This window comes from Scophthalmus maximus, chromosome 17 (assembly GCF_022379125.1).
Source record: "Scophthalmus maximus strain ysfricsl-2021 chromosome 17, ASM2237912v1, whole genome shotgun sequence".
NCBI lineage: Eukaryota > Metazoa > Chordata > Actinopteri > Pleuronectiformes > Scophthalmidae > Scophthalmus > Scophthalmus maximus.
In genome coordinates, this window is record NC_061531.1 from 3,237,881 (window position 1) to 3,260,000 (window position 22,120).

Consider the following 22,120-nt stretch of genomic DNA (forward strand, 5'->3'; position numbering starts at 1 on the left):
AGTGCAACTGAGCCATCGTCAGTGTCACGTTCCACCAGAGCTTTGCGCATATCAAATCAAAAATGTGTACTGTAATGTGAATAAAGGCTTGTGAAGGCAGCGCGTTGATTTTGAAATGACAACAAACCTTTTGTAAACGTACAAGTTCAAACAGATTTTTAAGTGATTGCATCCTTATCCTCGGCCATGGTGCAAATAACACACCACGTGGCACTAGTGTGACAATGGTCTTGGTACAGTGGTACATGGCACTGGTTCCCTGTACTGTTATCGCTGATACCAATACTTGGTCCACAAGTTGAATGTGTTCAGAAGACGTATGTGCCGCGTCAGCCTACATTTATCCTGGCGAGGTTTGTTACCAGCTGTAAAACATTTCAAATGTGTGCATACGTGTCATTAGAATACACAGAGCGTTGGCTGTGAAGCAGCTGTTTCAGCATCCTTGGCTTTGAATTGATGTGAGGCGATCACAGGGACACAACTCTCACTGCAAGCTGATTGATTTCATTAGACCACTTACTTCATGACGGTATTAATTAATCGAGCTGGCATTGTTATTCATATCAGCATTATTCTGGGGTTGTAAGAGTGCTGTGATCTCCCTTTGTTTAAACATTAACACACACACACACTGAGGCCGAGACAGAGATAAACTTGGTCCGTAGCTACACACTGTCTCACTATGTACCTGCATAATGGCTGTAACTGCCGACCGGAGGGAAGTCTGTCCCAGCAGCATATTTCTTCTCTTCGTCTACTTCTTCTGCTACAGTCCAACACTGCATAACCTCCTCAGATTCTGTGCTGTCATTAAATCTCAGGTGATTAACGAGAGTTGTGATGTTGCCACAGTCCACACACACACACACACACACACACACACACACACACACACACACACACACCACACACACACACACACACACACACACACACACACACACACACACACACACACACACACACACACACACACACTTTGTTCAGGGGTTCGCACATCTGTAGAGCTGGGTATCATTCGGGTTTTTAGATTGCAGCATAGCTACATTCTACTGTGTCTCTGTTGATGATAAAATACACATTTTCCCCAAAATAACTAAATTCAAGTATATCGACCCTTTAATGTCTTTCGGGATTGGATCAACATTTCAAATCATAGATCCACACACCACTAATCTTTAAACGTTTGACGCCACCACAAACTGTGTCGGGAACTTCTCAATACTCTCAAATATTTTATGGATTAAACAATAAATCAGGGAGTCAAGAAGCATTTTATGGTGGTTGTATTTTTTTTTTCATCCAACATCTGAAACTGAAGCCCGCCATTGAAGTTATTTGCCTTCAATCTTCATAAAGAGATTAGATTATAATGTTTGTATGTATTGAGTCTGTTCAGGTCCCCGGGTTTGAGTAAGGTCTGCCCCAAGGGTGTTGGAAATAATTGGAATTCCTGTTCAATAGAAGTATAGCAACTTATATGCAAGTAAGACTCTACATTGCCCCTTATCTATATCTAATCATCTAATCATATATATGATATTCACCACCTCTACCTGTTGCCTAAGAGCTCCAGCATGTCAGATCTCTGTTCTTAGCAAGGTGTAGTGATCAGGAAACACAACTGGGCGAAGTCCCCCCTTCGTAATCGAGAGCCAACGGAAAGAAAACACAACAATCCAGTCGCAACCAACTGGCTATAGAAACATTTGACAAACAAATGAATTATATCGGTAACAGCAACTTAGCTTAGGTTATCAGGGGATCCAGTTTGGTGTTGAGCCGGGGCCCTTTAGCAGCACGTGTAGGTTAGGACCCTGGCCTTTATCTCTGTCTTCGTCCGAGGCCCGTCGAGCTGAGGAACAGTTTCTTGTGTTTTCCAGAGTAGCTGGGGAGATTTTTCTAAATAAACACTGATGACAGCCTTTGCTTTATTCACAGATTCATGCCGGCTACGGAGAAAAACGACTGACGACTGAGCCGTTCCATCAGCAGGAGTGGATATGAAGGATAATCATGCAGGTGACCAACAAGCCAAGTGAGCCAAGAAATGGTGTCTCTGTGTGTCGACAGTTTGCAGCTTTAATTGTGTCGGCGGAATCATCTGTGCTCCAACTAATGTCCACTGACGCCCGTGGCTTGTGGCTATGGGTTGAATTGAGGAAGGCCGAGCCACAGACGCTCAGCAGTAAGGGGGGGGGGGGGGCTGCAGCAACAATCAGATCTGAGAAAAAGATATCAATATAAAAACTGAATAGATCATGTGTTCATTCATTGACTAGATGTTTCAATTTATGTTCATTTATTGATGGAAATATGTCTGTGGCTCAGGACGTAGAGTCGTTCGTCCACCAACCCGAGGGTTTGGTCCTTGGGCAAGACACTTAACCCTAACTTGCCTCTGACGGCTCTTCCAACAGTGCATGAATGAGTATGAATGTGACAGAAAAATGTGTGGTAAATATGAATGTGTGTGAATGGGTGAATGTGACTTTCCTGTAAAGCGCTTTGAGTGGTCTATATGACTAGAAAATACAGTCCGTTTACCATTTTCCTGAATTTAAAGATAATTGAGTATGCACATGTTATGTAATAATGGTATGGTGCAACGTCAATGTATTGTTGTGCAATGGGAGAACTATGCTTGGTGACATGCTTCCATATTATGTAATCACTATGGAATTGTGCCATTGTGGTGGGGACCAAATGACCTTGCCCGTCTTGTATTGTGTTATCATGGTAATCTCTTTTGTTTCTGTGAAGGCAGATGGAGAAAGTACACTGAGCAATGCAACCTAGTGGAACAACAGTCAACTTGAGATTTGGCAGGACTTTGCTTTCGCTATAACGCCACCCGGTGGGTGTGAGTACATGGTAAGTTTGTGTAGCCATATCAAGCTTCCAAATTGTCTCCCACCTTTTTTAACGGGTCGTCTTTTTCCTGCGGTTACCATAGCTTGCTAGCTACATTGAGCTCACTCATGCATATAACCTCATTGGGCACTTTATTAGGAACACCCATGCACCTGCTTATTCATGCAATTCTCCAATCAGCCAATCGTGTGGCGGCAGCGCGATGCATAAAGCCCCGCAGGTACAGCTGAGCGTCAGTGTTCACATGTTCCCATCAAATATCAGACAGGTTTGCGTATTCCAGGGATATGTATTTAGAATCATGCCAAAATAAATTTTAAAAAACAACCCCATCCGGGACATAAAACGGCTACAGTAAATACACCACTCTATGAAACTGTGGTGAGCAGAAAAGCTTCCCAGACACGCCCCACCTTGTGGTGGAAGGTCAACCAAAGCAGAGGACAATGTCCGGTTCGTCCCCTGTCAGCCAAGAACAGAAATCTGAGGCTGCAGTGGACACGGACTCGCCAGCCGGGTCTGATCTGGATTTCTGCTGAGGGCTGCAGATGGTTGAGCCCAGAATTTTGGCATCAACAACATGAATCCGCGCACCAACCTGCCTTGTGTCAACTGGCCGGGCTGCTGCTGATGGTGTGGTGTGTGGGGAGGTTTTTTTTATTGACACACTTTGGGCCTTTAATATTGATCAGTGATAGTTTAAATGTCCACGTTCTCCTTTGCAGACTCGCAAAGGAGCGTTTCCAACATGTGGTGGACACCATGACATGAGGACCTGAGACTCGTTTGTTCCTAATAAAGTGCTCGGCGAGTGTATGATGTATGTACAAGACAGGGGCTGCTAATAATTGTGTGATATTGTTGTGGTTGCACGCCTCTGTTTTTGATCTGTTGTCAAGCTAATGTAATTGTTACGCACCAGACAAGTCCAGATATCACTTGAGATCATGCGATGTAAAGTTTTTGTTATACTTCCTCCTGTGGTCTCTTCTTAGTGCAACTGTACTGTAAGTCTCTTCCTACATTTCATCATTAGCTCAATGTGTGCACTTATCCATCTGTTTTGTACCGTGAGTCAGAATAGCTGCCTCCCCATCAACGGGTCCTCGAGGAAACAGTCCGCCAGCAGTGCAGGTTTCCGGTTCACATTCATCGCTGTCGGTGGGTTGGTACTGTCGTCAACTCGCCGGTCGGTGAATGACAACCGTGTCCAATGCATGGGCCACCTTTCCCGAAGCGCTGCCTTAATCGTCTGTATCCGCTGTTTGCATCTGCGGAGTTACGGGTTGTTTGTGCTTTTTTTTTAAAAAAAAAGAAAGAGATATATCTTGTCAAAGAGATCATGAAATGACAATAAAGAAAAATGGGCAACATACTGAAATGGTTGTGTGCTTTGTGTTACAGTGGCAACAAAAAAAAACTATACAAAAGAGAAAGCAGAAGAGCTGTGGACTGCACAATGTAGAGGCGCACACAGCCATGTTTTTTTCCTTTCTCTGGAGAACTGTGACATGGAGCGCGGTTCCTGCCTTTGTGCATGGTGGACTCATCGAGTTGAGATGTCAACCAGCTGCTTAAGACCTTTAGTTGTAACTCTGGTCCTCTTTTTCACTTCACCGATCATTACCCGTTCTGCCTTCTGTCAGGGAGAGTGGACACAAAAGTAAATTGTCTCTATTTCTATGCAGTTAGACGGGCTGTGGATCGATGACTATCTAGACTTTGTATCCCTTTTCAGCTTTACACGACAGAATCCACTATTCCTGACAGGGTGTGTGTCAAAGTAGCTCAGACCAACGTCTCTAATCTTGTCTCACTGTTTTTCTGCCGGTGCCAGAAGCCTGTGGGGTTCACATACCAACATGCACTGTGAATGTTTCGATGTACTACATTCAGTGTGGACCAATACATTTGTTTTGTAGTTTTTTGTTAGCTCAATAGTTCACTGCACAAGTTTAAATATGTTGGGTTTGTTCAAACTGCAAATTGTTCTGCCAAGGTCTAAAATCTGAGATTTGAAAAAATGAGATTTATTTATCTTGTTTTAAAAGTTATTTACTTGTACCAAGTTATTTACTTGGTATATTCTTGAATTGATCGTGAATATGTCCTATTTCAAGATTTCTTGTCAAGCTAAATTATCTTGCTGAAAAGTGTATCAAGTAATATTAAGTGTTTGTATCTTAAATTGTAGCCCTCCTTTTTTTGCAGTGTAGCAGCAAATTAGATAAATATCTGACCATATTTACTGTAAGACTATTTCATACATAAATGTAATTCCAAAGGATTCACTCACTTATTCTTGCAACTAGAAGTGCGAAACACACTGAAGTGTGTCTGAGTCGGACAAGTGCACAGACAAGCAGTACAAAGAATGGAGGCTGGCGGAAAACCACTGATCCAAGGAGACAATGGAGGAGGAAGAGATGTTTGGTGAGCTAAAAAAAGAAAACACATTTGGAACAAACGGATATTTGGGAAGACATAAGGCAACATGACTCTGGGCGCGTGTGTGTGTGTGTGTGTGTGTGTGTGTGTGTGTGTGTGTGTGTGTGTGTGTGTGTGTGTGTGTGTGTGTGTGTGTGTGTGTGTGTGTGTGTGTGTGTGTGTGTGTGTGTGTGTGTGTGTGTGTGTGTGTGTGTGTGTGTGTGTGTGTGTGTGTGTGTGTGTGTGTGTGTGTGTGTGTGGCCTCCAAGCTTCGCCACAAGGTCACTGTGCAAGGTGTCATTCTACACACAGCATGGGAAGACACAACAAAGGAAGCGCTGCCCTTCACCACAGAGTTTATTGGCCCTGACCTGTGACTGACTGACTTACTGAACTCTGCATGAACCGTGGGGTCTGCTCACTGTTCATCATGACGATGACGACTTCCTAAAGCATTACGTCACTGTATTCTCATACCATTCTTTGGGTTTTGTTTTGTTGAGATTGTGTTGCATGTTACTACCAGGTGCTGGATGCACTGGCCGTTCATGAGTTCTAACTTTCTCTACTCGGGGTTAACTAAGTAAAGATTTATGTATCACTAAATCAAAATGGCCACACAAACTAGTTCTACATGTAGAGATTAGACGACTAAATATTAACATGCAGTAATTGCCAATGGACAAAACTAATGTCAGCTTATTAATATATGACCCAGATGCCTTAAACAGTAATGTGTGGTTGACATATGTGACCTGACACTACATCAAAATGCAATTTAATAATGATGATTATATTTTTGACATGACAAATAAAAGAACAAACATCACAATATCAAACTAAAGCATTGGTTATGTTGGTTTACCTGAATATTTTCCCTCTCCCTAAAAACATGAATACTTTAAGTATTAGACTCATATTCCTTCATCTATGCACATATACAAACAAAAAAAGATTCATACTTATTTACAAAAGCTTGTCTGGTAGGCTTAATTTATTTGTCAACATAAAACTATTTTTGGTGGTTATGATACCTTATGCTTACATAGTTGATTTCTTTGATTGACCAGTACTAGACACTAGTATGATGCAAAGTTAGTGATATCAAATAATTAGTAGTTTCTATAAATGTTGGAAGCACTGTATACATTGAATAGAATAGAATGTCTTGTCATTGTATAGTTCAAAAACGTACAATGAAATTCTGCACCTTAAAGGAGTGCTACTCCCACATGATAATAATACATGAATAAATGTAGTATTAAAAACTGCAATGACAAGTGATTGCACATTAAGAATATTGCACATTGCATTCAGACATTTATGTTTTTACCGTTTACAGACTTTTTCCCCCCAGGTGTTAAGGATGTGTTTGGGATTGACTGAGACTCATGAGCTCAGTATTTGTTAAATCCCAGCTACAGCCCAGTGTATGAGACCTGATTTAAAGATTACATGTACACTCACTACCATAAACTGGATGTTAAAAGTCTGCTCCTGACCCCTACTGGAGGAAATGATCATTACACGCCATGTTATGAACGAGTTGGATGGAATGAAACCATACCACGAGTGGGGTTTAACCTGACAATTATTTTTTCCAAAGATGACATTTGAGGAAAGGTCATGGAGTCAATGAAGGAAGTATTATAATAATATAATCCCGTTTGGTGCTCAGCAACTGACCCATGCGGTTGGATATGGACACATGAGGGATGAATCATGCCCTTACTTGGTAAAAACACATTTCTGTGTGTGTGTCAACCCTTGTGTTAGCCATTGGTACTGTTTGGGTCAAATTGATCCTGGACATTATTTGGGTTTTGAAAGCAATACAGAAATAAAAGTTTACATAAAAAAATCCTTAACATACATTGTATTTATCTCACTTCACAAAAATATAGATAACATATGTGATTCATGTTTGCAATTAATCTCTGCTAGATCACATTAACAATGTGAGTGTCGTTCGTATTTTGGAATAAAGTTATAATTTATGCGAAAAATCCACTATAATAAAGAATTGCTCGGCATAAATAATGCTTATGTAGGAAGAAGTTGAAGTGAAACAATTTTTTGCATTGACGTTTATTATTTTGAAGTCATTTTCAATTTTATCTTATTATATCCCAAGTCGTAAAAGCAAATGCCGGGGATGCATATTGGAGTATTATTAAGCACACAGTGCAACTGCAAATGATGTTTTGGGTTAGGGATACGGATCTTCAGTGTACATTGTGCCACAATCAATGCTTCAGTCCAGTTCTATGTTCACAAAAGGCCTCATTCCCCCGTTTGGCCACAAAATTGCGATTTCTTTTCTACTGGTATGATATACTGATATGCTCAAGACATGCGGCTCTATCTCTGCCTTAATGCTTCATAATGCTTGCGTGATTCAGTCACACTAGAACATCTCTTGCCTTCAAAATATTGTATTCACAAAAAAATCTTCACTTGCTTAATGCTGGCTGGTGAAAGCATTTACCATAACCATTGTTTGTAATGTTATTGACCAAAACATGGCAAGGGTGTTGCAGTGGGTGTCAGAAAAATGTCCCATGTTACACGTGTAACCCAAAAATATGTACAAACCAAATAAACAAAATGACAGTTGACTCAGCTTAACTGAACAAAACTTAAATGAACTGAACGTGTACATGGCTCTGCAACATATCAATGATGAAGTGAATAATATATTTCAGACCCACTATACCTCCCTACACAATTGCTTTCTCCCAGTGACATCACTGTTGATGTCACAAAGGGTATAAATACATGAAATGTTCCATCCCTTCCTACTTTTGTCCCTGGAACACTTGGTGGGTAAGTTGAGTATCAAACAAAAGAACCGATTCATTTATGCAAACTGAACAAATAAACACCAACTAAACTTAACTATACTTTTCTGTTTTTATTTAATGAAGATGATATGTGAATTGTAACCTATGATATTGCAAAACACAAACAAACCCGGGATAGTGTTTCCCTGCAAACTATGACTTAGGAGATATTATAGTGAGACAAATAATTAACAAACAAGCATTGCTAAATTGTTTGTTGGCCTTAGAAGAGGGACAAATGGAGTGTTCTCACCCACTTTGTCACACAGACATTTCAGGTGGACACATTCACAATCATCCTATTGCTCATAACTCTAAAAGATACAGTGCAACATGAAACAGACATTTAAGGCCCAGTGTGCAGGATCTGGGGTGATTGCGTGGAATGGAATGTGGGAAAATAAATATTTTTAAACCTGTTCAGACCTGTTGTTAACATCCATCTTTGGAATGAATGCACCGAAGACACACTGAGATTGAGATCGGTTCCCTCTGGCCACATTCGGAGGTGGTCTGGGACACACCCAGCGACATTCTTTAAGCAGTGCGGACGCAAATGTGTCCTAAACCACATTGAAGGACCGCCTACTCATGACCTCTGACCCGTAACGGGAACATAATGAACCAAAAATATTTTTTTACTTGTCAGTGTTTCCCACACATTGATCATGATGTAGTCTGTGTAAAGATTTGCATTATAGAGCAGAGAAGTGAGACCTGATCACAAGCGGCCATTGGAGACACATTTGGAGATGCATTCCTTTGTCAGGTGAGAACAAAGCTTCAGAGTTTACATTAAAGGGCCGTCGTATTGAGGAAGGCCTGATGAACAGGATTTGCGGTTATCGAGATAACTTCCGCTTTAACTCCGGGGTTTTCAGTCCTACGAAGCCGGTTCTCTTCTTTCCGGCTTAAATCACCATGGTTACTTATTCTGAACGGCTAACCGGCTCCGGAGCAGGTTATGATCCAGATACGAGATCGAAACCTGTCAACAGCCCCACTACTGACCAATCAGATCACTGGAAACCAGCGTCATCGTTCTACAGGCTCCCGTCAGGATCAAAGGAGTTTAGAGTAACGAGACAAATAATAAAGCGCAGCAGATATTAATGAATGAGTGGAATCATGTTGCTGTTCCAGACTTTTCATGTGTCCACTCTGAACTTCAAATAAACAGAGCATAGAAAGATTATCACACTAAATAAATACATAAACTCATCAATATTAGAGCTTAATTTGAATTCAATAACGATGATTTGATTCCCGACAGATTCATTTTACCTTTTTCTATCACTGCGGCTCGTAACAACACGAGGAGACTGCGGTGATAAATAGTAACTAAAACTAAATACCGTCTGGTTTATTGGAACAATGATCCACGCACTGATCAATATTCCTCATGATCATGAACAAACAGTTCAGTCACACATGAACGTCTTCTCTGCTCCGCTTCAGCAGCAGACACAGTCTGACATCGCTTCCAAGTTTAACGTGAGAAGGCTTAACGTCACCAAATGTGCTAAAGCAGCGATCAATAAGCGCCACATTTCTCTGAGATACGCTTTGTCATAAACACTCACATCCTATAATCGTGGACGTTATTTTACATTAAGCCTTTTCCCAATAGAAGAAGGAAAAGGCTTCATGTGCTTTATGTAAGATAACCTGATGGTTTATATGGCAAAACACTCTGAAAGTCCTTTCAGAGAGCAACCAGCCCGCCTGGCTCTTCTCTCCTCATGCAGTGAAAATATTTGATAGTGTCTGTAATTCTTTCTCTCAATATTCACAGATCATTTCTTCCAATTCACTTTGTTATGGTGTATTTTTTTTCCAAAGGATCCGAGTACTTCTCCCACCATTGACCGTGAGACTGCTTCTCTGTCTGTTAAGTATACAGCCTTGCTGTGCTGTGAGCGGGACGTGGAAAACCCTGTTGGATTTCAAGTCCAACATTTTAAACCCCTCTGTCATCACAGCTCCTTTCTGGTGCAACGATCAAAAACCCATTTCTTGTCTTTGTTACAACCAATCATTGATTGATGCCGAATCCCCAGACACTTCAATGAGCGTATCATTTCAACAACTGAATCAAAGTCGGCCACGTGCCCAGTATAAATCATATCATATATATCCAAGTATTGTGGGAAGAATGAAAAAGAATAAAAATCTATTTGAGTGCTTGTTTTGTTTTTTTTATCTACGCCAGCCTGACTCTCTGTGTGTGTGTGTGTGTGTGTGTGTGTGTGTGTGTGTGTGTGTGTGTCTGACACACCCTCTCTGAGCGTGACCAACGGAAACCTGAGCAGTTCTTCCAAAGAAGAAGCCACTCCGAGACCTGCCCCTTCTGATCAGAGCAGCGTAACAGCAGAGGGGTTAGACCGGGGACATAACTTTCACCTCAACGTGGTTTCAACTTCAGCTCTCCATTTGTGACATCGAAGGTTGTTTTTTCATCCAGACATGCAGATTGGATATCAGAGTTTGTCAGTCCCATTGATTTGCCTCTGGCCTTTGATTTTAGGAACTCTGGCAACAGCCGTGGACAAAATGGAGCGAGATGATGCCGTTTCAGTGGTGAGAGATGCATGGCAAAGGATTTGCTAAACACAGGCTGTGTCTGAAGACATTATAGGAGATTAATTTGCAGCTACAGTTGAATGCACAAGAAACAGCTTGGATTATATGGTAACACAGCACATGAAGTGCAATGTGTATTGTTATATTGTAATACTTTTAAAATTCATGATGCAACTCTAGGATGAAATCAAGTTTGAAATGGAAACAATAAACACTTCCGTCCCCTGTTCTATCTACATTCCTTTGTTATTTTTCCATTTTTCCCAGAAACCCATCCATCAGTCCCTCTCTCTGTGTGAGGGTGAGCAGGACTATGTTGACAGGAGGAAAAGAATAGTTCTGGAGTCACTCGACAGCCTGGGAATCAACTGTACCGCAGTAAGACAGGAACTCTTCACGCTGTCTTTTCATTGTTTCTGATATATTTTTTTGAAGAAGGTGTCATAAATTCTTTTGAACACTTTTTACGTTTGATCACTGGTTTTCAGGTCTTACAATAACTTTTAAACACTCACAGAAAAAGAGCATGGTCCTCTGCTTTATGCTGGAGCTGTATGGTTGTTAGGTAACAACTAGTGTGGTGAGTTTTAGAAAAGACTTACACTATATTATATGTGCTGGGATATGTTATAAAATATATAACATAAAAATTGCAAAAGTTACTCAAATGCATGGCGGTTTATAGTTAATAAATGTACTTTCACTATGGCCCAGCACTACACAGCAGCTACAGTTACAGTCTAGCTGGAGAATATTAAACAAAGAATATTAAGCGCCTAAAAAGACACATTCTTCAACAGCCGTGTGCAAACTGACTGCCGGCCCTATAAATCAAAGCGTTACAACCTTAAACAGTGTCAGAAATCTCCTTTTGTTACAGAGTTTAGTTGAAATTAAGCATTGCTTGTGATGACTGCCTGAATCTAGTTTAACAAGTTTAACTCGGAGCAAACCGTTTCTGCTCTATGCTAAAACCAGGTCAACCCTATAAACCTGTACCAACCCATTCACTGGACTTGACATAGACTTGATAGACTTGCTTGTAGGACTTGATAGTACAGTCCTTTGAATATTCGTCACCTTCTTGCTGTCTTGAGTGGGGGTGTAGGGGTAAATATATAAACACACACACATATACGTACAAACATTTTGACCTGGTATATAGTACTGTATATCATATATTAAGGGAAACAAACATTCAGCATTCCAGCGCTAAAGTTTCATTACAATGTAGATTTGAAGTTCAAACGCCACTAATAAACATAATACCACTAATAAACTCCTAAATGACACTAACCATGGATACTATACTTAATATATAAATAAAGAGGTTCTCTTGTAGCCTACAGTTCCCTGCAGTTCCTTTAGCAGCTTTCAGATTTAACATCTCCCCAACCAGGATTCAGTTCCCCACATCGCGCTGCTGGCGTCAGGTGGGGGTCAGAGGGCAGCCGTGGGTCTGGTGGGTTCCCTCTATCAGATGGAAAAGGAAGGCCTGCTGGACACTCTGCTCTACCTGGGAGGAGTCTCTGGGTCGACGTGGTAACAACAATCACACTGTCCCACACACACAATCAACTTAGTGTATTAAAGAGAGATGGACAGGTGGATGGTGGATGATGAACAGCTTCAAGCAATGTGTCCTTAAAAAAGTCAAGAGATTTGAGATGCTTCAGGAGCATGAAACAAAAGGACCAATGATTATTTTACCAAATATAGTATTATATTTAATAGAATCACTGTCATCATTATCAGGCTAGACCAGAGTAGAGTATGACAAGCAATACTGAGGACCGACTGCTACATAGAATGCCCTATACTGATCAAGCAGGAAGCAGTGTGTGCTGTCAACACATTAGTATCGATCAAACATTCAATTGCATTGAGACAGTATGGAAGCTCTGAGTGACCAAGATCACAACATGCATTATCTCAACGCACTTTACATAGTGGTCAGGACCTTAAAAAAGAAACCTAACAGTTCCCACGATGAGCTTGTGTTATAACAAGATAATCACACAAAATCATATGAAAAGCAATGACTGCGTATAATGATGGACAACGCATCTCCACTTCCTCCCATTGTACAAAAATGGGGCCAAAATATCTTGGATTGTTAAGGGGGTGCAGAAACAGGACCCAAATGCAAAGTGCAAAAGAAAAAAACTAATTTTAATTAAAGAAAAGAAAAAAGAGACATGGTCTTTCAGGTAGAAATATAAAAATCACTGGAGATCAAAAAAACAAAAAAAACAAACCAGGGAACAAGGCACAGCAGACATCACTGACTGGAAACAGGAACAGAACAGGCAACAGGAACAGACTGACACAAAAATCACAGGAAGAGATTGGAGCAAAAATCACAGAAGAATTGACAAAGACAAAGGGATGCACAGAGACTAAATAGACACAAGCAGCCAGGCAAGACAGGCACATCTTTGTAGCCTGGTAGCCAACATTGCGTGGACCAATAGTGGGTCATGGGCCTGGTCCTCGAGAATCACTGCTAAGGAGGACAGCCCAATAAAATGTGTGGGTGTTGAGGCGGATGTTGGTAAATCAGTCAGTGGATGATGGTTTTATCATTTGCTCCCCGGTCAGTTTCCTAGTTTCTGAAAACCAACTGTTTCTCCTGACTCATTATGTTAACATTTGGCTGAAACGGATTTAAACTAAATAATAATTATTTACAGAAGACAGTTACAGGAAAAAAACAACTCAGTTCTATTCAATGATGATTAATCTTCATCTGTTTATCTGTCTTCCCCCGACAGGTCCATGTCCTCCGTGTACAGTGACCCGCAGTGGAGCGCCAACATGGACAGAGCAGCATCCACGCTGTCAGGTCCTGGGGTCGAGCTCGAGCAGGCCCTGGCCTGGCTGGGTGAGCGGGCGAAAGAGGAGTTCTTCTCTCTCACCGATATCTGGGGGGTCTTAACCTCTGCTGGCATCATGAAACAGGTACCAGGGCAAAGACACACCCACTTTTACTCACCATTTGAAATACAACACACTCTCAGGTGCCATGTGTGCACATACACAACACTTCAGAGCAATTTCTTATCAGTCTGGGACAGCGGCTCCGAGGTGGCCTGATCGTGAACTTTGATCACATCCCAAAAGAATGTCACACTGTCATTTCCAGAAATCATGACGCAAAAACATCAACCTCAGGAATTTTTTATAATTTAAACACTCCCCTCCATTTATAGTTACAAACACAGATTCCGAATGGTCAGGCATGTATGTGCAATAACACATTATCCAACGCCCCAACTCATTCAGTATCAAGTCTTTCACAGAAACCATATCACTACCCACAAACTCTACCACGTGGGCTTTAAGATTCGAAGCCTAAACATCCCAATTAGTCAGACAGCGCGGCCTCACCCTACTTAGACTACTTGATTATAGTCAAAAGTTATCATAAAAGTTATAGTTATAATACACCACGTATTTTCTGCGGAGGTGAGCGCGGTTCTGGCAGCTCCAGAACCACGCTCACCTCCACACTCTCATTAGAACACCCTACCATGCACACGCACAGACACACAACATATCTTACACAATATCCTCACCCCTAGGCCTTATTATAGAAACACCATGCAACTCTCCTATGGAACTGTGTGTGTATTGTGTTTTTTTACACTAGCGCGTTTAGCTGCCGCCGCTTTTACGGTTCCTGTTTTTAACCGTTCCAGTTATTGACTTACACTGTCAATTTTCTTGTTGATTTTATTAATATTGTTGTTTGTTCTTTTGAGCTCTTCCTTGTACTTCACCAATTAAGTTGTTGTGTGTTTTTTTTAAAAGAGAGAGAAACATCTTTTTTTTCACAGATGGACTTGCGGCGTCTTTCAGATGAGGCCAGTAGAAACGCCACAAACCCTTACCCCATCTACAGCGCCATAGAGAAGGACTGCTTCTCAAATGGGCCAATAGAAGGTACACACGTGCATATGCACACGTTACATTAGGGCCTCTAAAAGCGCGTCACGAATTTGAATTGCAGAAAATGTCAAATTTCCTCTTCGTCTCGTAGGCCAGTGGTTTGAGGTGAGCCCTCATGAGGCTGGATTCACAGAGTTGGGTCTCTTTGTTGAAACGTCTCTCCTGGGCAGCAAGTTCCAGAGTGGGGAGCTGCTGGAGCAGAAGCCAGAGATGGACATGGTCAAACTACAAGGTGGGTGTGTTCACAGGACGAGTGTGAGCATGGTAAGAGCAGCAGCAACCAAGGCTGGAATTCACAGCTGAGCAACACCATATATTTTGAAAAGTGTTACTTGTTGAAAAGTGTGCCTTAGGAATTCTTAACAACTAACTTTCATCGCAAATTGGTCCAAGCATTTTGAAATATGTTGTTTTCTAAATGTGTCCTTCCTACTTCATATAAACTTCAAGTGCATTCTTTGCCACTGCACATTGTACAATAATGCATACATATGTGTGTGTGTGTGTGTGTGTGTGTGTGTGTGTGTCTGTGTTTTGAAATTGCGCAGGTGTTCTAGGTTGTGCGTTGGCTCATGAGGATACGATCAGAGATTTCATCCCTCCGTGGCTGAATGGTAGTCACAGTTACATTTTCTAAATGTATTTTTTTTTTCTGGCTGAGGTGGAAAACGAGAAGTCACAGTGTCATGGCAGTGTTTATTCCCTAAAACATGTGTGAGTTCTTCCTCTCTCACCCTGTGCGCGTGTGTGTGTGTGTGTGTGTGTGTGTGTGTGTGTGTGTGTGTGTGTGTGTGTGTATGTGTGTGTGTTATGGTTCAGTGCCTGGGCAAGTGGACAGTGCCTCTGAAGAGTTCCTGCGTGTATACAACACCCTTGACAAACTGGTGGCCCTGATCAGAAGTACAATTACGGATCCCACCGCCCTGTCTGACCTGAATAAGCTGCAGCAAACACTAGAAGGTTGTGATGATGATGATGATTCTGCTCAGATGATTTTGTTTCACACATTAATGGGGCAATAAGCGATTCTAATCCAATACACTTTTTTGTCATATTCAGTGAATAATTCCTCATGGCACGCTAGCTGTCATTCTGTATGTGCGCCGACCAAACCTTACAAAACTGTGTGCACTTTGTAAACATTAGGGGTTTAGGATTTTTAGCCTCGTTGATAGTGCGTCGGTCTCCCATACCCGAGGCTGTGGGTTTGAGTTGGAATTCCAACTCGGGAGGTCGAATAAATTACAAGCCCGACTTCCGGGTTCCGTGCTCAGAGTTCCAAGGTATGATGGAACGCAGGGTCATTCATCGAACTGCAGCTATTGGCACCCAGAGAGGAATGTTATCAATGTCTCAATTTTCTTGCCAGTTATTTCTTTTGGCCTGTGATGAAATAATGACGCTTGGAAAAACCACAGCGCCCATAACATTCTTATCTTTTCCAGACAAGGTAAATTGTAACAAAGCTGCGTCGCTGGAGTCAAAGAGTTCGGAGGAGAGAAAAAGTATTTTTGTGCGGTGGAGTATGGAGCTGCTGGCGGCAGTGGACACCTGGAGCCAAAGTCTGGAGGATGGAGTTTTTAAAACACGTGGTCAGTGAGAAGTATGGTAGATAAACACCCATTACACACATTTGGTTGAAATGTTGTAAAAGGAATCAGTCTGTTTCTTCTTCTTGTGTTTCCTCCAGTGGCTGTGCTCACTAAGCAAGTCCTTCCCCTGATTATGAAGTGGGAGTGGGGGACAACCAATAACTTCCTTTACCAATACGAAGGTGAGAAGACAGACCTCCTCAGCAACAACACGAAGTAACTCGAGTAAGACCTTGAGTTCAGTCACACAGCTGCCATCAGCATGGTTTCCTGCAGCTGTTTTCTGTGAAAAAGCTACGAAACACTGCACACTTCTAGCACAGCGCCAAATGGTGGACAGACAAATTTAGCGGCTAACCGATGAGCAGCATTTAGCAGCTAAAGAGCCAATTAAATCCCTCAAGTTGGCAGTTGCTCTGTGTCTACTAGATGTGGAAACCCCCCCCCCCCCCCCCCCGCTTGAAGCTTCCAACGCGTACATGTGAGTCACCTGTAAGGCCTGCAGGGCCCTGGGACCCTGGTGGTCAGCTCATGCTTAAGGCATTGGCCCCTCATACTCTAGGTGTTGAGGGGTCCTAGTGGTAAGATCACACTTTAAACCCCAGGGTCCCAATGGCCTCAGTGGTCAGGTCGGTCTATAAATGCCAAGAGGCCCCAACACTGAGCGCTGTAAGTGGTTAACCTAGTGGTTAACTCACATTTTCCTGGGGGGCCCTCACATTTTAAGAGCAGAGGGGTCTGGGGGGCCCTAGTGGTTCGCTCACCATATAAGCACACAGGGCGTTCAACTTCCTTTGGAAGTTTTGGGCCGAGCACAGCCGCTTGGAGGCCCCCTGGGGGTCCAAGGCACTGGGGCACTGGCCCCCCTGGCCCGGTCCAAATTCCAGCCTTGCCTCTAAGTGGTATAAATGTTTCCTATTTACATAGTTACGTAAAAGTAAGAAAACAAATTAAGTAAGTGGACAGTGACACCCATTGACTTGTAATGGGCTTTGCTTTCAAGGCTGATATTAAATAAAGGTTAAAGAAAATTGAACTGAAAAATTTCTGTCACGGGTCAGATGTCACCGTTCCGCCTTGCCTTGGCACCAAAGAGAGATTCCATCTGATAGATGCCGGGCTGCTGATCAATGTAGCCTATCCTGCATTTCTGGGAGACAAGCGAGACATCGACCTCATCATCGCACCGGAGTACAGCGCTGGAAACATCTTTGAGGTACCGTAAAGAGTGTGCGTGTTGTGTGTGTGAGCACTTCAGCCAGGGGCATTGTTTTAAACCATGGAGCTTGAAATGGAATAATTGATGGAGCGGATGCTGAATCAGGAAGACGGAAACCGTGGACGTCTTTAGCAGAAGTATTTATTATAAGAGCTCATTATTGAGGAGACTTCCGGTTCGCTACACAGATCAACAGCTTCACAGTGTTCGGCGTCCCAAGAGAGTCCACCCATCCCCGGTCTCTGTAGTGTATTCAGCTTTGAGTAATGTTGTAGTCTCCCCGGGACTATGTCACCTCGAGAGAGACTTCAGCTGCTCAATGATTGTTTTTCGGCTTGCCATAAGATGACCTGGCTTGGTGATTGAGAAGACTCGTCTTAACAGAAGAAAATTCCTCAACAGAGCTAACTAATGATTATGATTATTAACTGAATAAAGCTGAAAAAAATTGTCATTTCAGTTGACAAACAGTCGTTGGTTTCTGGCTTCACCTTGCCACACATCTGCATATGTAGTACATAATAAAACTAAGTATTCAGCTGTGCAATATCAATAAAGTGTAAAATCTTTCAAAATGGTATAATGTTACGATGTTGGTAGTACCTGTTAAACGGGTATCAGACGGGTAAGTGCTTCTGACTTGACACAAATGGACTATTTTGTTTCCTTGTTTGCTTTTTGGATTATATTCAGTAATCTTCCTTGTGTTTCTGCCTTTCTTAGGTTCTTGTTATCCCCTGAGTTTGTCACTTCCTGTCTTATTTTTGGAAGTTAGATTGCTGGTGTCTGCACTTCCTTTTCCTCTGTGTCTTGGGGTGCGGACTAATTGTCCTTCCTATCTACTATTCCTTGACCTCAGTGGAAAAGATGGGGTCTAAGAAAGGTGTAAAGGAGGACTCATAGGACTAAGAAAAAGCGGACAGCACTGCTAAGAGAACTGTCACTATACTACTTCATCATGCGACAGCGGATGTTATTGATATGGGTCTGCCGTGGTGAAACTACAAAGGAAGCATTGAAGCTCCTTACCTGTGCATTTAGATTTAGAAATTCACACAAAGGGAGGAAGTCAGGGTCTGACACATGAGGGAAAAGGTGAGTACAAAATAAAACAGGAAGTGCACAAGGAGACTAGTCATGAAACACTAAACATGAACATGAACAAAATTAACATAATTGACGAGACACGACATAGAGTTGGACTTAATAATTTCTTGATAGTGGCAGAAGATCTCTACATAGAATTGTGCTTGCCTGGTGTCAGGTGGATCAAATCTGTCATCAAATATAAAGGGCAGACGCAGACATACAAAAAACCCCCACAAATAAGTTAATGTAATGTCACATATGTTACAGTTGGTTCTTGAATTTGCAATTTTCTTTATGGTTGAATTAGTCAAACAATTCTGCTTTGGAAATGAATTGGCTTCATTACAAGTAAAACAAATAAAATTGTATTTTGTTAGATGAACAGGATTAATAGGGATATTGACCAGAGGTGTACTCAGTTTTGTCATTGTAAAAAATTGTAAATACCTCTGCTCTCCTCAGACTCTGACTCTTGCCAGAGACTATGCAGCTAAGCTGAAGAAGCCTTTCCCAGAGATAGACGACAAGGTCCTGGAGGAGAGAGAGTGGCCTAAGGACTGCTACGTGTTCGAGGGGAAAGGGAAGGAGCCCACGATCGTATACATGCCCCTCTTTAACAGACAAAACTGCCAAGGTCTGTCTCCCTCAAACACACACACACACACACACACACACACACACACAACATACTCTGTTAGTTTTATATACAGCAAAGCATTTTAAATCAACAGAATGGGTTATCCGAGAGATAGCTTAGAAACATGTTTTCAAATTTCAAATTTTTTTTTTTTTTTTACAGTGTATTTAGGAGTATGGACACATTTTGTCTTCTCTGTAAATGAAGTAGCATTTAAGTTGGTGCAGTGTTGTGCAGGGATTTTACAGCGCAGTGTTATCAATGTGTTTCTCTTTTGTACACTCTATAGAGGCATTTGTGCATTATTTGTACTGGAACAGTGAAGGATTTCTTCCTGTTTGCTTTCAACAATGCCTGTTTCTTTTTGTCAGTTTGAAACCATTTCTCTCATTAATGACATTCTCTTCAACCTCAGTGCTAATAAGCAGCTGCTAGCATGATAACATACAAAACCAACATGGTAAACCTGAAATTAAACCTGTTAAAGATCAGCATGTTATCATTGTCATTGTGAGCATGTTAAATGTGGACATTGGCACTTGTGTGGCTGTAGACTCCGATTAGCCGCGTCAGTAATACAATACAGACTGGTGGTCTGCCATCAAACAATCCAACCACATCTATGTTGTGACACTGTTGCCACTCAAAACCATTAATATAATATAATGCTAAAATTAATATAGTTTGCCTGGTGTAAGTGTCAAACTGTTGGTTTTAATCATAACGATATATGTATATATAAAGAAGAGGCTAAAATATCCATGTGTACCGGTATCCAGTTGCCACCATCTTGAGCTTTTGAGGTCATTTGGAGCCAGAGTCTGTGCAGTACTGATCATAGTGTGGAGCTGCGGTATCCAGGTCCTGCTGATAGATGCACTCAACTAATTGCAAGTCAGTTTAAGCTGTCAGTCATGACGTTTCACCCCATTTTTATAGCATCAAATAACAAATTAAAACCAAACTTTCCACAAAAATGAACACTTGGCCATACTACGGTGTGATGACGACTATACCTAACATGGCAGAGACCATCTTTGACAAAAAGATACTTTATCTATACTTTGACTTTTTAGTTTGGCCCATGTCCCATCCACAAACATGGAGAAGGCGGGGTTTATGCACTATAATACAGCCAGCCACCAGGGGGCGGTCAGAATTATTTATTTTCACTTTTGAGGAGCTTTCATGTCGGCCATCTTTAAATGCAGTCTATCAAACTCATGTTTGGATTCTGCTTGCTGAAGCTAGCAATCGATAAATTGTGAACTGCAGTACAGACTTTTGTTACATGCAAACTGCAAACTTATTTCTGGGTGCACCATGGTCTGGATTTGGATGTAGTTTTGTATTTCAGTAGCTGGCAACACTGAACATTGACATTTTCAGAGGTCTGAAACCATGCTAGCAGGAACCTACACAGGTGGTGCAAAATTCATACAGTACAAAATCCAGAATACAGTTTGACTTGAAGAGCAGAATGGTTAACTATACAGTATATTAATGAATTTTGTTCCAGGAGTAAGGAACTTAGAAATTTCCTGAGCATATCTTGCCAAAGAATCACTGGGGATCCGCATCTGTTGAAGCCCAAATTTTCATTAATAAGCAATGATTTTTCTGTGAACATTCTCAGGTATCCAGGTCAGACCTGCATAATCAGTGTGCTGCATTTGCTTCAAATGCTCCCAGACAAATCAATTAGTTACAAGTGAATGAAAAGGAAACTTTCTTATCACAAGTTGTCTTACTTACGATCTGCTTAGTAATTTCCGCAAGTTGTCATGGAAAAGGAGGATCACCTGACAAGTCCTCATCCTTTTTATATAGATGCAGAGGAGGTCAAGGCAAAGATGGAGGAGTTCTCTACCTTCCAGCGTCCATTCAGTGAGGAGAAGATCCAGTCTGTGTTGGACACGGCGAAAGCTAACGTGAAGAACAACAAGGAAATTCTGCTGAGGGAGATTAACAAGGCCGTTCACCGCCGACAGAGCAAGAGGTGCGACGGACCTGAGAGGGACGGCCATGTTTGTGTATGCCTGTGAATCATCTGTCAGTTTTGACCAAGTGTGTTGGTCAAAACCTGAATGTCACATTCCTTTCCAGCATGCAAGAGCAGATTTGTGATGAATTGTACACTGGGGAATACCACCTGTGTATGAGGAGATGCACGTTCGTGAATTTGGATCTTTTAGCAAAATAACCCCCCCCTAAAATTGTCATATAAACCTGCCTGTTTCCCTTTGGGGAAGTCTTGCACACTGCAGAGCTTCAAGTCAGCTGTCAAACACAAAAGACACTCAAATAAATATTCCAATTAAGTCGATTAGCCATCCGTGATCATGAGGCTAATGATGATGATGTAGTGAAAAGAACAATCATTTTACACTTTCAGTTTGTCATGGATGTCTTTTAATTAAAACAATTTGTTATCATATTTAAACTCAAATTAATTAAAGCCTTAAGGCAAACTTCCCCCTGTGAAGAAAAAGCACAGCATCTGTTAGTGACTCGTAAGACAGGTCTGAACTACTCGGGAATTTTGTTGGTACCTAAAGAGAAAAATTCTAATTAAGAGTAAATTGGGCGAGTGCCACAAATTCTCTTAAATCCCTTGTAGAAATCACTACAACAAATCTGTTTTGTATGACTGGTTCTTGTCTGAGGCCCAACGTGCGTGGAAGGAGATGGTTGGATTAGAAGGGACTCAATAAAAAAGGTGTTAACGTCATATCTGTGCGTCACTGTCTGAGACAGAGTGCGTGAGAGAGAGAGATGTGGATGGCTGATGAATAAATAACCGACTTATCACTTATCTTTCATGTCCTATTCTCTTTTTCTTCTCCCTTTCAGGAAGCTGGTGCTGCACCATCTTTGAATCTGTTCTGTCTGGTGTGGTGTG

At 41.7% G+C, this 22,120-nt stretch overlaps 1 protein-coding gene across 4 annotated transcripts in view; it reads left to right on the forward strand.

The window, feature by feature from the left end:
- The first annotated feature begins 10,443 nt into the window (after positions 1-10,443).
- The window catches only part of LOC118289297 (cytosolic phospholipase A2 gamma), an 11,898-nt gene continuing 221 nt past the window's right edge, over positions 10,444-22,120 (forward strand). Inside the window, exons 1-14 of one of the 4 annotated variants that reach the window (XM_035616209.2) lie at positions 10,444-10,594; positions 10,675-10,727; positions 10,998-11,108; positions 12,130-12,272; positions 13,505-13,691; positions 14,570-14,675; positions 14,773-14,913; positions 15,230-15,295; positions 15,501-15,641; positions 16,127-16,273; positions 16,372-16,455; positions 17,335-17,489; positions 19,044-19,215; positions 21,049-22,120. The exon at positions 21,049-22,120 is cut by the window's right edge and continues 221 nt beyond it. In XM_035616209.2, coding sequence (XP_035472102.2) covers positions 10,701-10,727; positions 10,998-11,108; positions 12,130-12,272; positions 13,505-13,691; positions 14,570-14,675; positions 14,773-14,913; positions 15,230-15,295; positions 15,501-15,641; positions 16,127-16,273; positions 16,372-16,455; positions 17,335-17,489; positions 19,044-19,215; positions 21,049-21,263 — 1,695 coding nt within the window. In that variant the 5' untranslated portion in view covers positions 10,444-10,594; positions 10,675-10,700 and the 3' untranslated portion in view covers positions 21,264-22,120. Of the gene's footprint in view, positions 10,728-10,997; positions 11,109-12,129; positions 12,273-13,504; positions 13,692-14,569; positions 14,676-14,772; positions 14,914-15,229; positions 15,296-15,500; positions 15,642-16,126; positions 16,274-16,371; positions 16,456-17,334; positions 17,490-19,043; positions 19,216-21,048 lie in introns of all 4 variants that reach the window. The other 3 variants (XM_035616207.2, XM_035616206.2, XM_035616208.2) reach the window with 3 other exon arrangements.